At 33.0% G+C, this 16,648-nt stretch overlaps 1 protein-coding gene across 2 annotated transcripts in view; it reads left to right on the top strand.

Moving 5' to 3' along the window:
* The window catches only part of Stk17b (serine/threonine kinase 17b), a 36,758-nt gene that overhangs the window by 548 nt on the left and 19,562 nt on the right, over positions 1-16,648 (top strand). For both annotated transcript variants that reach the window (XM_015481176.2, XM_015481175.2), the window contains exons 2-3: positions 9,399-9,564; positions 15,505-15,717. In XM_015481176.2, the coding sequence (XP_015336662.1) occupies positions 9,443-9,564; positions 15,505-15,717 (335 nt within the window). In that variant the 5' untranslated portion in view covers positions 9,399-9,442. The remainder of the gene's footprint in view (positions 1-9,398; positions 9,565-15,504; positions 15,718-16,648) is intronic.

Below are 16,648 nucleotides of genomic sequence, written 5' to 3'. Positions count from 1 at the left end.
GAACTGCCGCCCCCTGCCCCGCGCCGGCCCCGCGGCTACGGCCCCTCTCCACATTCGGGCTGGTGTCCTGCGGCAGTCTGCAACGAGTGCTCCCCGGGGGGCGGCCGGGTCCTCTGACCCGCTTCCCAATCCCGGGGGCACTTGTGCTTGCGGTCGGTATGCCCCATCCCCCGCACCGTGGCCCCTCGGGGGTCGCCACGCGGCGGGCCCACCCGCGCCCCTTCCACGTCGCGTTGACGTGGTCCTCCGAATTCCCCTCGAGTTCCCTTCGTAGTGTCAGCACAGGACGTGTTCATGTCTGCGCTGGGGGACACGTCATGTCCACAGCTGTCTGTCGTGAGGAGAAAGTTTGTGCTCATCTCTGGGGCATTTTCAGTCATCGCTTCTGAACAATTTTTTAAAATCAGTGAATAGAGGACAAGAAGAACTGCAGCTGTTTCAGTTACTTTTCAGTAATCAGCTCTTACTTGAATGCCCTGGAAACACTTTGTGTACAAGACTAATCCTTAAACTACATCTACACGATGGCCACGATTTTGACATTTACCCAGGCTCTTTGTTTTATTGTAGGTAAAAGCGCTTCATTTGCATTCCCTCAGAGGACTAGATAAATGGAGACAAAGTTGAAAGAAACTTTATTGCCAGCTGGTAGCTGGTATTAAATTTTCCTGTCTATCTGTGTTGGGACTACAGACACTCAGACATGACTTTGCATTTTGAAATTAAGAAGAAAAATGCTTTTAAAGAGTCCAACCATAATACTATCAGATTTCAATAATATTTGAATACATCAGGTTTTTGTATCACATTCACCAATTGTTTAGCAGAGGTGATGTTTACATCCATGGTAATAATGAATGATTAGGTGAACCTTGCAGGGATGTATGATATGGTGTGGTCTGTCAAGTCTATGCCAATTTGTGTGCTGAAACGCAGAGTCTGTAGAACTGACTGGGCAAGTAGTGTATGTAACCTGGCATTTTGAACCCAGGAGCACAGTTTTATTACAGGAAAAGATAATTTCTCATAGGTCCAGCGTTCTGCAGTTTTATGGTAAACTGTCTAGAAGTAGTTTTCAGCAACTTCTCAATGTGTGTTTTATAAATATTAAACCACACATATATAAAGTTGTATATTTTTAAAAAGGCATCTGAGCAGATGCTGAATTTTTAAGGAAATTTCTAATACTTAATAGTTGGAGTTATTAATAGCTGCTTTATTTTTAAGATGCACGTTGTGCATGTTAGATCATTTTTCTAAAATATTACAATAAAATATGTTTACTTGCATGGCAATATGTTTGAGTTATAATAAAAGCAAAGTTTCTGTTATTGTTTGGAAATCTTTTTAGTGTGTGGATAGAATAATTTCAGTTTCTCTTGAGATTATTGTATAGTGAATTACAAGTTGGTTAAAATAGAATCAGTTTTTAGGAAACTAGAGACTTGACTGATCACTGTCTGCATATTAATAACAAATTTGAAGAGACAAATTTGACAGACATTTGTAGCAGATATTTCTAATCAAACAATTTTATTTTTAAGCTTACACTGACAGTATTTTACTAGTAAACATTTAAACATAATTTTGGAAACTTTGTTTTGAAGCTGTTTACAATTAAAAGGGAGAATTTCCTTATCAAAATTTCTATTTTAATCCTGAAGACTCAATTTAAAACCCAGAATCAATTAAATCAAATACTGATTCTTTCACTTAGTCTTGAAATTATTTCAAAAATTCACGTGTGGTATATTGTAGTGCACATTTCCTGTATGTAAAATTGGCAGATGAGAACAGTGCTCTTGACCTAACTACTATTTTTGTGGTGCCCAGAATCAAACCCAGGACCTTGTTCATGTTCAGCAAATAGCTCTGCCACTGAGCTGCATCCCTATCCCTTGACCTTGACCTACAACTTTTAAAGGTTTTTTGATTGATTCTTGGTTGTTTTGTTTGCTTTTGTTTTTAGAATTATTTTGAATTTATTGTATCACAAACATCAATAGTCATTTAAGTATTACCTTTCTATTTGGAAGAACTTAAAATGTATTCTGTTGCTTTCATTTTTCATAATATCGAGGACAAAATTCAGTGGTTTTATTTTTAAGTAGTTTATTTTTATCTACATATGTTGTAATGTTGAAATTTTCAAGGCATACTTTGTTAAATTTTTTCTTTATTTATCCTTTTCCCAAAAATATTTAACTCAAACTTCACTGCTTTTTAAAGCATGAAGTCAATTTCTTTTAATATTTATGTGCAACATGTCTTGGTTCATCCCTTACCCTTTTCAACTACTCCAAAAGGGGGCGTTAGTTATGCATTAAGCATTGAAGAATTTAAGCAGTGAGATAGTAGTTGCCTCTTTAATCCTTAAAGGATCAGATTCCATTTTGCATTCTGATGGTTACTGAATAAACAGTACTTCAGTGATGCCGTTGAGTAAACAGTAATTTATTTTACAACAGAAACCTAATTTTCCATTTGATGAATGACAAGCACTATGTTTGTTGGCCCACTCTATTTCCGTTTTTTTTCAATGTCTTATCCTAGTTTACAATTATAGGATTTAATTCTTTTTCTGAAGGTGGGAAGAGACAGCATTAGGCCTTACTGTCTTGGCACTGTGTCAGGCTGCCTGGGGTTGTTCCCTGGGATTTCAGCCCTTGGATAGTATATACTAGATTGGTTGGACTAGAGTCAGTCTAGTTGGTTTTCCATTGTGATTTTCAGGGGATTAAATTCTTGAATTCTACTTTGTGTTCAATAGTTAAAAGCAAACAACAACCTGTTACTAGAATACATATGAGGACCTTCCTTGAAATTGAAAACCATTATCATTTCATCCTTCAAACAATGCCTTTACTGCCAATCTAAGGCTAATTAAAAATGGATCCTCTGCCATACAGCAGAAAGTTCTGCCTTTACTTTTGATGGATGCTATGCAATTAAATTGCCAGGTTCCTCTTTTTCCTAGGAACAACTGGGTTTCAGTAAATGCCATGTAGACAGGAAGAGTTGGTTCCCTGCAATCTTGTGGTTTGCCTTGCTTTCCATTGCCTTTCAGATTTACTTCACGAAAATTGAGATTTATCACTCTTTGATAGCACAAGTGTCTGAATTTACTGATTGAAGTATTTCTTAAACTATTGATGTTCTTAGCTGAAGTAGTTGTTTACATAAAAACAGGGAGTCACATAGTCTGGAAAGACTGATAGATAGGAAATAAATGCTCTGTTGGCATCATATTGCAGTATATGATATAAATAATTTTGTGGATATCCTGTTTTGGCCTGAAATTCTCTAATAGCAATTTTAATGTTTCTTTTTTTATTTAGTTAAACATTGAATTAAGCAAAGATGAGCTGTGTTTGCATCTCCAGTACTAATTTCAGGATAGATCGCAACCCCTGAAAATATGAGATGTACTTAAAATTTCATTCTGCTATATTTTATATTTATAGTTCATATAATTCTATTGATCAAACATTTTTTAAAATTCCCACCAGGTACCAGACACCACCTGGTAATTTCTATTTGCTTAGGCACAGAAATAAAAGGCTGTTGTCCCTTTAGACACTAAACATAATTGCAGTCTAAGGTGTTAAGAGGTTAAGGAGTATGCCAAGGTCGTCTTATTTGAGGCATAAAGGAAAGACATTTAAATCAACCTGTGGATTTTTAGGCAAAGTGTCCTGGGAGGAGTATGGATAAAAAGAATTAGTCATTTAAGGAAATGTAGAAAGGGAGTTTCAGGCAGAGAAGTATAATCTAATTGGAGAGGGGGAAAAAAAAACGAGATTGGAGTGCAGCAGGAAACAATGGCAGTGTATACTTGGCTTCAAGAGCCTTGAGTGTTATTGTATAAGGGTTTTAGCTTACAGATACTGAGCAGCTAATGAAGGAATCAAAGCAGACAATTAATTCTCTAGATGTTTTTATTGTATATTGCAAATTTTATTTTCATAAAACTTTGTTATTCGATAACTTTGAAGTGATTTTCATGATGAGTATTTTTTAAATAGAGCTGTTTAGAGGTTTATGATGGATTGTTTGTCTTGCCTTTGATCACATCATATTTGCTTTCTCCATTCAAATAAGATAAGACTTAGATCAAACTTAACATGTCTTCATGTTTCTTTCTTTACCAATCCATATCTTCATTCTTATTGTAACTATTATAGTGTGAATTAATGAAAAAAATCTTTTGAATATAAGTGTGAAGCACCATTATTAATAGTAGAGCTGTATAATTAAAATCTTAATTGTGTCTTACCTTCTTTTACCCTTTTATGGTAAAAAAGCACTCATTATGTCTATAATTGTGTACAGACACAAATTTTATTAAATGTCCCTTCAGATTTAAATTGGTAGAGCCTGATAAAATGTTATGAAATGGATTTCAAATGGAGTAAAACATATTGCTAATTAAAATCAGTTATTGAATCTGTGAACTGTGGTAAAAGACAAGAAAATGTGGATTATTTGTTGATTGAGAGAATTTGATGGGGGAATTTAGAAGATGTAAAAGCTGATAGTTTTGGGGTGTCTTATATGAAGGGCAGCCAGATATTTTGAAAGGTTTGGAAGACAGAGGTGACATTCATGCTTCACTATATGCAAAACTGGCCAAATGAGGAGAAATGGAAAAAATATCTAGGCTGTGACAACTGGTTCAAGACAAGTAAATAGAAGGAAGATGAACTTAAGAAATGGAATTCAGATACTTAAAGCAATTTGTATATATTAGCAATAAGTAGATGAGTTGAGCATTCAGTTTTCAGAAATGTGCTTTCTTTTTCTGAGACATAGCTTGTGTTCCAGCATATTCAGAGCCAGAGTGAAGTGTAGCACAATACCCAAAATACTTTTTGTATTGACACTTATTTAAAAAACTGCTCTTGCCTAACACTGTTTTCAGCTACATCTGTAGTCATACAAATGCCTATAACGTATTCATCTATCATAATAACCAGTAGTACATATAAGTGCTAAGAATCTGTTAGGGTAAAAAATTAAACACACACACATCTAGTTTTAGGAAATTTGATTAAGTAGATTGATTAATAATTACTATTTAAATTATCATTACTAATTTTAATCACAAAAATTAATCTAAGCTCCTTTTTCTCCTAATATAACTAAAAATAATAGGATTTGTCAAACTTAATTTCATCAGTATATTTGGATATCACATTTTGAGTTTGTTTTTTGGGGTCCCAGGATAAGTCTGAATTTTCATAAGTAATATTCTTAATAAATTCAAGGGTCTCAAGATTACCAGTTGTGATTCATATTCATTTTATAGAATAATAGCTATCAGTTCATTCAAAATTTACTCAGTGTTTTTTTCTGGGCAATTTTGCTTAGAGCATAGACGCTAAATATATACCCTAAATTCTCGTATGGACTCTGCATGAGAACTGACCTAAGATTTAGATAACAAATACCATTAGCTACTTGTCAATGCAGGAAAAAGTAGAGGTCTTTAAGAACCCAATATATGATGGCTCTTGAACTGCAGGCTATGTAAACCTTTTATATGGAAGTAGATACCTTTTGGTGTTACAAATGGGTAAGATGCTGCATTTGTCTATTGATATATTCACAGCAATCTTTTTTTTCCATAAGGAAGAATTTATCACTTAAATTATTGAGTTAAGCATTAATGTTTTAGTTTTAAAACATATTCACTCTTATATAATGTGAAGAGAGTCATAGCCATCTTTTTTTTACCCAAAAGTATCTTTTTATTGATTATTAAGGTAGTATCAGTGTAGATAATTTAAACATAGGAAATTATAAATACTGCTCATAATCTCACCAAAGATAACCACTATAATATTGTGCTATAGTTTTCCAATGTTCTTCTGTTTACATTTATATTTTACGTATAGATTTATATTATATATAAAATTTTCTATCTTTATTTTTTCACTTAATGGGTTAATAGTCTTTGAAAGCACACTTTTTGTTGAACATATAATATTCTATTTTGGTTTACTTAACTATTTTCTTATTAACTGGACTTTGGTGTTCATGAGTTTAAACTTCTGAAGCATTTTTTTTGCTATTATAAGTCATGCTTAATTGAACACAAATATTTGACTGCATCTAAAACCATATTGGCATACATTCTTGAAAACTAAAAACAGAAAGTGGCTTATCATAAACTATATCTTAGTTCTACTAGAGTTCTTATGAATGGATCACTTAGGAATCAATGTATTTCAACATAAGGTAAACCTCCTAGAAGCCAGAATCTAGATGAGACAAAAATCTAGAATCAAGAACCAGTGCTACTCTTGTTTCTGTGATTGAATTTTTCATGTTCATCATTGATGAATAGTATTGGGAATGTAGCCCAAATATATCCATAACACAGTCATTTCCTTTTTTTTTTCTATATATGTGTGTATGATGTAAGTGTGACCATAAGGATATGTAGGACTTTTCATTTAGGTGTAAAATTCTAAGAGCCCAAAGACAATCTGGAGAAAGAAAAGAAAAACCTAAACTGATTGAGCACAGAAATTGATACTCATTTTAACTTTTCAGAGAATGATATGTGACCAATAAAACTGAGTGTCACAACTATGATGATACAAAATAGTTAGTCAAAGCAGCAGATAAGCTGGGCGCAGTGGCACACACCTATAATCCCAACAGCTGAGAAGGCTGAGAAGGAGGATCGTGAGTTCAAAGCTAGCCTCAGCGACATAGTGAGGCCTTAAGTAACTCAGAGAGACCCTGTGTCTAAATAAAATACAAAAAAAGGATGTGGGATGTAGCTCAGTGATTAAACAACCCTGGGTTCAATTCTCAGTACAAAAAACAAAATCAAATAAAGAAAAAGAAAATAAAAGGAGTTTTAAGAGTGGAGTTTAGACTAACTTGAGGTGAGAGTTTTGTATATGGAATCAGTACAGCTGCTCAACAATGGCAAGGTACTCTGTAGAGAATATCTTTATATAGAATGTTATTTTTTTCTAATGGAACAGTCATAATATGCTATCATTGCTAGCACACAGCAATGTCATTCCATAGGATTTCATCATATTTAGATTTTCATTTTTAGAGCTCTGCAAGATATTATCATCCATTGTTTTGGAGGGGTATAGGAATTGAACTCAGGGGTGCTTTAATACTAGGTTACGTCTCCAGCTCCCCGCTCTTTTTAAAAATTTTGATACACTAAGTTGCCCAGGCCGAACTTGAACTTGTGACCTTCCTGTCTCAGCCTCCTACGTCACTGGGTATCATCCATACATTAGAGGCAGCAGAATTGAAGCAATCAGGGAAATGCAAAACAGATCACAGAAAAATTCCATTTCACCTTCATCATACTAGAATAGCCCAAAGTCTGATGGGATAAGTATTGTCAAGGTAATGATAAATCCTCCCATCCAGTGCCAGTAGAAGAATGAACTTGGGATGGAAAAAAAGCTATTTTGTTTTATGGTATTTTATTTAATTTAAATGAAATATGACCACATAATTAGATTGAAAAGAACAGCATTTATTGTGGTATTTGTTTCCCTGCCTCCATATTTGAAGTATTTCTTTCTGTCTTTTTTAATAGCTACGTTGCTATATGTTGGGTGACTTAAACAAGTGGAAATTTGTTTTCTCTTAATTCTGGGGGCTAGAATTTTGAGATCAAGGTGTTGCTTTCCTTGACATAATTAGTACCTGAAAAGGCTCTATCTCCAAAGTGACAGTGTGATGTACTGGAGCTGAGTATTTCAGCCTATGAATTTGATAAGGACATAGTTCATCCTGTAGTAGTAGCTGCTCTGACGTTAACATGGTTTGTCCTCCTGAAATCATATTGAAATTTAATTCCCATTGTGGACTATTAAGAAGGTGAGAACTTTCTTAGCTATGGGGTTTAGAGGTAGCATTGTTGGGAAGTGATTAAGTTTACATAAACTCATTAGGGTGAGCCCCCCCAGGATTAAATCCTGTGGCTTTTTAAGAATAGATCAGGCACACATGCACACTCATTATTCCCTGTCTCTCAACATGTGATATTCTGTGCGTTTCAGGACGCTGCTAGCAAGAAAACTATCACCAAATGAAGCCCTGCAACTCCAGAACCATGAACCAAAATAACCCCTTTTCTTTATAAAGGAGACTGCAATAGGAATTTCATTATAATAATGAAAAATGAATTAAAGGAGCAAAGTTTAAAAAATCAATTAAGGTCTTATAGCTGTTATGATGGATAATTCAGACCCTGATGTTTTTAAACCCAAATGTTATTTTCAGAAAGCTGCATTAGTGTCCTTAGATTCCTAGAGATATACCCTCAAACTAGTTACTTTTTCCCCCCTCAAAGACTAAGGAATTTATAGAGAATAATATACCAACTTGAAAATAAAATCAAGAAGAGAAAATACAGAACTGAAACATTGAACTCTAAGCACACTGCCTGTTTTCTAAGTATAATGTAATTTGTATTTGAATATAGGAAAATAAAGGACAGTAGATGTAAAGCAGGAAATAAGGGGTGGCGGGATATGACAGAGAATGAACAAAAAAGCCTCAGGGTTTGTTATAGGAAAGAGCGAGAAGAATAATACTTTTTCTTTTATTAAGCATGCATAGCAGAAAGTCAGAAGTATCTTGAAATATATAGTCTGCTCTTATTATATGAATTCCATCATTATAAAACGGTAGTTTTGATGTTAAAACTGGATGCATGTAAATGTCAAAAAAGTTCCAAATAATCATGAACTTCAGATATGATTAAGACTCCAGAATAAGGCTTTATTTGTGATCATTCACTCATTGCTGTTTCACATGGCAATCTCTGTGCCAGGTTCTGACAAAGGAGAGACTCAAAAATGGAGAGTTTCTGGATTTGGTTTTGGAATGTGGTCAATCCTCAAAACAAGTTCCATTTCTTGTAGTCATTCATAGATCAGTAATATAAGTCACAATATCTGTACATTAGATCAAACTTATTTGGCCAGATGAAATTAAAATGAATAATTGTTACCTTGTGTTAAATTACCTAGTTGTATGAAAGGTAGAACTTCAAAGAATTAGAGTTTAAAATGAAACAAAATGATTGCTTTCATTACAGTTTTATGATAACTTTAAAAAAAAAGAAGTTGGAAAGATTTTCATAGTAGTTTTGTTCTAAAATGAAGTCAGTAACTTTATTCAGATGCCATTGAGGTGACACCAATTGATGTGTGTGCTTCTGGTGTTTCATCCTGTGGGTAGATACATGTGCTCTTTAAATTTTTATTTATTTATTTTTTTACTTCGACCTATTGCTATATTTGGAGCTGTACAATATAACACACATCCTGCCTGAGATAACATCTTTTTTTTTCTTAATTACACTTATATCCTCTCTCTTCTCTTTTTTTTTTTTTTTTAAATAGATAATATTAAGTGATTAGAGAAGCATCTCTGGGAGTCAGCTAAGATGTCTCGGAGAAGATTTGATTGTAGAAGTATTTCAGGCTTGTTAACTACAACTCCTCAAACTCCAATGAAAATGGAAAACTTTAATAATTTCTATACACTTACATCTAAAGAGCTTGGAAGGTAAGAATAATATGATGTATATGCTGTTTAAAGTCAAATTTTGGATTTCTGTTTCTGTAGTTCTGTGAAGTCATCATCTCTATTGCTGTTATACAGGGTCTCAACTGACTGGAAAATCAAATCTGTAGATGGTTTAGTGACCTTCTATCAAGCATCACACCTAACTTCAGAGTTCCTATGGGAGTTTTCCCTTTCTTATCTAAGGTCATGAATAGAAAGAGGCTGCAGCATAGCACAGTGGATTGCTGAGTCCAGATCTGGGCTCTGTCATTTCCTAGCTGTGTGAGCTCAATTAAATTACTGGACCTCTTGGTGCCATAGTTTCCTCATCTGAAGAAGGGAGAAAGATACTTGTGTCTATTTTATATTGTTTTTGTAAGGGTTAAATAACTTAATATTTGTAAAGTGCCTTATATAGGGTGGTATAAGTTTTTATTTAATAATTTTTAAAAATTCCTAGGATATTTTAGTTTGTACTTGCCTAAAAAAGAAATAGGGAGATTCTCCTCCATCACTTTTTTTCCTAATTAAATAAAAATAGTTAACATATACCTGAAATATAGTTCTGTATCACAAAGAATGAGTCTTCTATAAGTAAGAGCCTGTATAAATTTTGCCTTGGTTTAACCAAGGTGTAAGTTTCTAAACGCCAAGGAGTGACTTGATATTATGAGATCATTTAGTACTACTCTTTTAATATACATGAAATTATAAAAGCTATGCCAAGTTATCTATTAAGTATCTTCTGAGCTTTAAATTAAAGGTAATTAATGAAGGGTTGCAAAATGGTGATTAATTTATATGTTCAGTGTGATTTAGTTATGGAGGTAAATGTTTTGGTTTTATTAAAATAGCCTGGTTAGTCAATGTTTGTATAGATAGATGTATACTAAAATAGTAGGATTAAATTTTTTCTTTGAAAATCTCAATGTGAAAACAAAAAGTGAATGATTAGAGGTAATTCTTTCCATAGTAGTCTTTTTGTAAATTTTTTTTAGTTATAACTGGACACAATACCTTTATTGTATTTATTTTTATATGGTGTTGAGGATCAAATCCAGTGCCTCACACATGCCAAGTGAGCACTCTACCACTGAGCAACAACCCCAGCCGCCATAGTAGTCTTTTAAGATGGAGACAAATCCTTGCTTTTTAACTTTTATAGATATTGAATGAAACCTTTTTCAAAATGAAGATGATGAGAATATATTTTTCAAAATAAAGAGAAGATCTACCTTATTAAAGAAAAGAACTCAGTGCAAAAGCACAGTTTATAATTGTATCATACTAATTAATTTTGTATACAAACTATTTGCATTTTTTTCTTTTTTCTTTTTTTTTTCTTTTTTAACTGGGGATTGAATCCAGGGATACTCAACCACCAAGCTACATCCCCAGCACTTTTTTTTTTTTTTTAATGACAGGTCTTGGTAAGTTGCTTAGCGTCTAACTAAGTTGCTAAGACTGGCTTTTAACTTTCGGTTCTTCTTCCTCAGCCTTCCAAGCCACTGGGATTATCAGCATGCACCACCACTGGCTTGTATGTTTTAATGGTATATTAAAAGAGAATTTTAAAGACATTTTAAAATGACTTTGGTAAATCATTTTGTTCTGTCTTTATTTGTCATTGTATCATAGCAAGGAGTGTTTTGTTTTGTTTTCTTCTTCTTTTTTTCTTTTATGTCATAGAATCTTTTCATTGAAAAATTTCAGTGGTCTTCTGATAAAATTTTCTTTTGAATGCAGTAAGCAGTCTTTCCTCTAATTTCCCCCAACAAGCCATTAACCAGCCTCAATTTGAATGCTTCAATTGTCTGTTTCATTTTTGGATACCTTATAGGCATAAAATGTTCTGTTTTCTACTCTGCTAATGTCTACCTAATAGACACTGTTTTCTTTTATAGCTATATGTAATGTCCAGCCATGTAAAAGTCCTTCAGATATTTGAATATTTCTAACCTTGACAGTTTCTTTAAATGCTTGTCATATGATCTGACTTCCAGACAGCTTTCCTTGATGCAGATACCTTCTTCTGAATCACTTTGTAGTGTTCATTTGTCTCTCTTAAAATGGGAGGCTTATGATTGGAAATGGCATCGTAATATCTCACCCTTTAAAGTTTAAGGAGATTGTGTTGAGGAAGCCTAGAAGTTCCCTTAGGAACCTGCTTTCTTCCCTCCATACCTCCTTCCTTTCTTCCTTCCTACTCTGTCCCTCTATTCTGTCTTCTAGCCACCCTTCTTCCAAAAGCTGCATCAAATCTGCCACATGACATTATATAATACATTAGTAGAAACAGATGAGCTACAAGTCAGTTGACCTGCCTTTGTTCTGTATCTAAAGTTGTATGATCTACTTAGTTGTATGATTTACTTTTTCTTATGTGAGAAGATGGACTGTATGTCTCATAGTTTCCTTTTATTATGTTTGGAAACTGCTCTGAACAGGCAATTAGATATTAAATCCTTTAACAGTATGTACAATAAAAGGCATTTTAAAATTTTTTTCTAAGTTACTGTTTTGATGGGTAAATTTATTTGCATTTATTAAATTAACTTTGCAAAACAAGCTCTTATGGGAACTAGAAAAGTACCTTTTTTTCTGTAAAGGTTTTGGAGAACTTAAACTTTGATGAGGGCAATATCAATAATTCTAAATTGTTTTATAAAAATGAGGTGCCATCATGAGTAAGAATTGTAAACTTGTGTCAGTATGCTTTCTGACATTTTAGAGCAAAAACTCTTGGTAGATTTCTGATTAAAGCAAATTCAGGTTGCTAATATCTTCTGAAAGAGGCATAATATCATCTTTGTTTAAATTGTTTTGGACTAATGAGTCACATTGATGTATTTAATAAGCAGACCTTGATAAACTAGAAATCATGACTGCTGAAAACTTGCTTAAATTTCTTTTAATATTGTAACCAATCTTAAAGTATTACACTTTTGTGAAGTGGAAATAAGGATCATAGTCTTGTTTCTACTGAAACTTGCATATTTTATAGTATATAGACATAATTCTAGCATGTGGTGAACTATAATGTCATCTTTCTAAATCCACTGGTTTTTTTAAAAATTAATTTTAAGATGTCAGTGAGCAGTCTAAAGGAACATACATAAAAGTTAGTCAAGTTCATTTGTTACTACTCTCAAAAACCTTGCATTGTTCCTGTTTTTTAAACATGTTGGGTCAGTTTTTTCCACCCTTCCCCCAACTGAGGCAAAGTTTCATCGGGCTTGTGGTTAGAAGGGTGAGGCAGATTCAGAAATAAACGTCAGCTTCCTTTGTGGCTTACCCTCCCCATCCCTTCACATTTTATTATGTATTCTAGAATGTAGAAGGGTAACTACTAGACCTTTTCGTTGCTGGGAAATCTGGTCAGCCTTGCCTTTTAGGGTATGAATTAAGTATTATTGTTAAGGGTTTTTAAGGTTTTCTTGAGTGTTTCTATTAAATTTGGTACAGTAACATTATATATTGAAAATTATTTTGGAGATTTCTAATAACTAGCATTTTAGAATAAAACACTTGTTTCTCCCCTAAGGATTCGGTTAATTGTAAAAATATTTACCTTGTTTCACAGGGTACACACATACATACACTCTTACATATATTCATGCACATATATAAAAATTTTTGGAATCTCCAACTTTAAAAGTGCCTGAGTACAGCATACAGAATAGCACAGTATGTGGCATTCTAGTAGGTATTCATTCAACAATTAAATAAAAGTACTTTGTTCTTTGTTTCTGAGGGAATTTTTCCTCGTGGATATAATCATAAAATTACAGCAAAACTTAATTGCCACTGTTAGTGCTGTAAACTCTTTTTTTCTGATGTATAATTTTCTTGACTAACTTTCTGTTGTCTAAATTTTAAAAGATGAATTTCTTTATAAAAAATTTCCTTTCTGTTTTAGACAAGTTTTTGCTTCCAAATCCAAGAATTGGCAGAAGTAAGTTAAACTTCCTAGAAAAAAAAAAAAAAACACACACACACACAGCAAAAAACAGAACTATTTTAAAAGGAAGGAATTGTAGTGGTTAGAACAGAAAGTTAGAAATTCACATTCCAGTTTACTTCTTGGCACTCCATTTCCATATGTGACCTTTCATGAGTCATGTAGTCTTATTCTGACTTAGTTTTATTCACTGTAAAATTTATAAAACATCAATGTTTCAAATATAAAATTGAAGAATTGATTTATATTTTTGTGTACTTATTGAAATGCTTCATTCAATTTGTGTACCTTTTTCATAAAGTAAGAAAATATTTTGTAGTGAAAATTAAACATCCTCAAATCTTAAAACTGCTTTAAAAAATCAGTTTTGTTACATGGAAACTTGAGGCATATTTTAATAAATGTAAGAGTCAAATAAATTATAGCTTTTTTTTTCTTTAATAGCTAGTTTGTTTTCCAGTGCTTTTCATTGGCACCCATTTAGGGGAAATTTTGAGAAGAGTAAAATACAATCAGGCAATTAATTCTACCACCCCATACACACTCTAAAGACCAAGCGTATTAAAAATTGTTTACCTTGCTAAGGTCTTGGGAAGTTTGTTTTGGGGAATTGGCCAAGGGAACTGTGGAACAAAAATTGTCTCCTAAAAATTTTATTTATACCTGATTTTTTTAAAAACTTTTTTTAGTTGTAGATGGACACAATATTTTTATTATTTATTTATTTTTATGTGGTGCCCAGGATAGAACCCAGGGCCTCACACATGTGAGGCAAGCGCTCTACCACTGAGCTACAACCCCAGCCCTACACCTGATTTCTTAGTACCAGAAACTGGAGAGAAATTTGAGGCTCAGAATAAGGTTATTAATTTTGGATCCTCTAGACTCACAAGACTTATGGAGGGGCTGCAAAGTCTGAAAATTCTCTGGAACTGAGTGTAAACTACCTGTTTAAGAGCATATGTACATTTTTTCTGTGTAGGCAAATGAATCGCTTTTATTTCTCAAAATTGTCTTTCATTCAGGCCTTTGTGAAACTAAATATTGGATGACTGTATACTTGTAGTACATACATATACCAGTAGACATGTTTAAATTTTGGTGTGTTTTAAAATTTTGACTAAGATGCTGAGTACTGATATGGGAGAAAGCCAAAAACACACTCATTTCTAAAATAAGAAATATGTGTTTGTACCTACCTGTTGATATGTGTGTGTTTGTACCTACCTGTTGATTACTGTAAATTTTCATAGTTGAACATGAAATGTCTTTAAATATTCTCCATAGGGTATGTATCTCTGCTATCTGTTAAAGGCATCACAGACCACTGAGCATTAGTACGAAATATACTGGTAAAACAGCTGACGAATTGTAATTGAAAGTTTCCAACCTTGTTAAAAATCATTTTAAAATGCTAAATTATTACAGTAACAAAATTAAACGGGCCAAATACCCACTTTTGCATTCATTTTAATTTTTTAGATTTTAAGAAAGGCTATTTTGATTAAGGAGTTAATGTGATGCACTATGAAGGGTACAGTTTTTGGAAAAAGACTTAAGTTTAATCTTTATCTTGACCAAGTTAAGTATCTTCTCTGGGGTCTGCAAAACAGAATAACATTGTTATGATTCTTAAACACCATAATTTATGTCAAGTATATGGCATGGAGATGGTATACAAATGAGATTGTCTTTTTGTAGTGATAATATATCATATTAATAATGAAGAGTAAATACAATTCTGCCATATCCTGTTATTAAAATTAAAATTTGTCATTTATGTTTTTTATGTGATAACACTATAAGTTTCATAAAAATAAATGTGATGCTTGATATAGTTTAGAGAATAAAGACACATTCCTAATGACATGAATATTTGAAACATTTGACTTTAATTTAGAGGTGTAAGAGTGTCTGTAATATATTAACATAGTTCTCTGTGGTAAAATTAAAATTAATTTTCCTTTTTTTTCCTCCAGAGGAAAATTTGCTGTGGTTAGACAATGTATATCAAAATCTACTGGCCAAGAATATGCTGCAAAATTTCTAAAAAAGAGAAGACGAGGACAGGACTGTCGAGCAGAGATTTTGCATGAGATTGCTGTTCTTGAATTGGCAAAGTCCTGTCCCCGTGTGATTAATCTTCATGAGGTCTATGAAAATTCAAGTGAGATCATATTGATATTAGAATAGTAAGTATGTACTTCAGTAAATTTAAGTTACCTATTCTAGGATAGGTGACTTGAAATATAAAAAAATAAGAATAATAAAAATATGACAGGAACTTGTAAGGATTCCTTTGATAAAATGTTAGAGAAACATAGTTCATATTCAGATATTTTTCATAAGGGTAAGTATATAGCCTTACAGAAAAGCACAAAACAGACAGCAAGAAATAAACAAATGTCAATACAGTATTTGGGGGATGTGGTAAAATCATACTTTTATTTTTGCTAATGACGTGGAAATTGAGATTTTTTTTTTTTTTTGGAAAACAATGTTATGGGCATATAGAATTGAAATCATTTATATACTTCATGCATCTACTTGAAAAAACACTTTCAAGGAAATCCAAGAACAACAGAATGGTAAAGTGCATAAGGTAATGACTAGAACATTGTTTATTAAGAAACCCATTTAGTATGTGTGAAATGCATAACATTATGGTAAGAATTGTAGCCATAAGAAATTATGTTCTTTGTCAGTGAACGCTGAAACAACCAAATATTCAATAATTGATGAGGTAGTGGGAGTGGAAGATGGTTAAAATAGCAGGTTTTACCAATATATCCACATGTGACTCTTAGTGTCTTTATTACATGAAGATCTGACACATTTATTATAAGGATGTAACAAGTATGAATATCTATAACAATTATTAGAAAAGATAACTTTTTTTTTGTATTTTTTTTTAATTTTTTATTGTTGGTTGTTCAAAACATTACAAATTTCTTGACATATCATATTCCACACTTTGATTCAAGTGGGTTATGAACTCCCACCTTCCCCCCATACACAGATTGCAGAATCACATCAGTTACACATCCATTGATTTACATATTGCCATACTAGTGTCTGTTGTGCTCCGCTGCCTTTCCCATCCTCCACCCTCCCCCCTCCCCA

Source organism: Marmota marmota, unplaced genomic scaffold, assembly GCF_001458135.2.
Source record: "Marmota marmota marmota unplaced genomic scaffold, marMar, whole genome shotgun sequence".
NCBI classification, from domain to species: Eukaryota; Metazoa; Chordata; class Mammalia; order Rodentia; family Sciuridae; genus Marmota; species Marmota marmota.
Note: the sequence above shows the minus strand (reverse complement) of the source record. Positions and strands in the feature narration are given on the sequence as shown.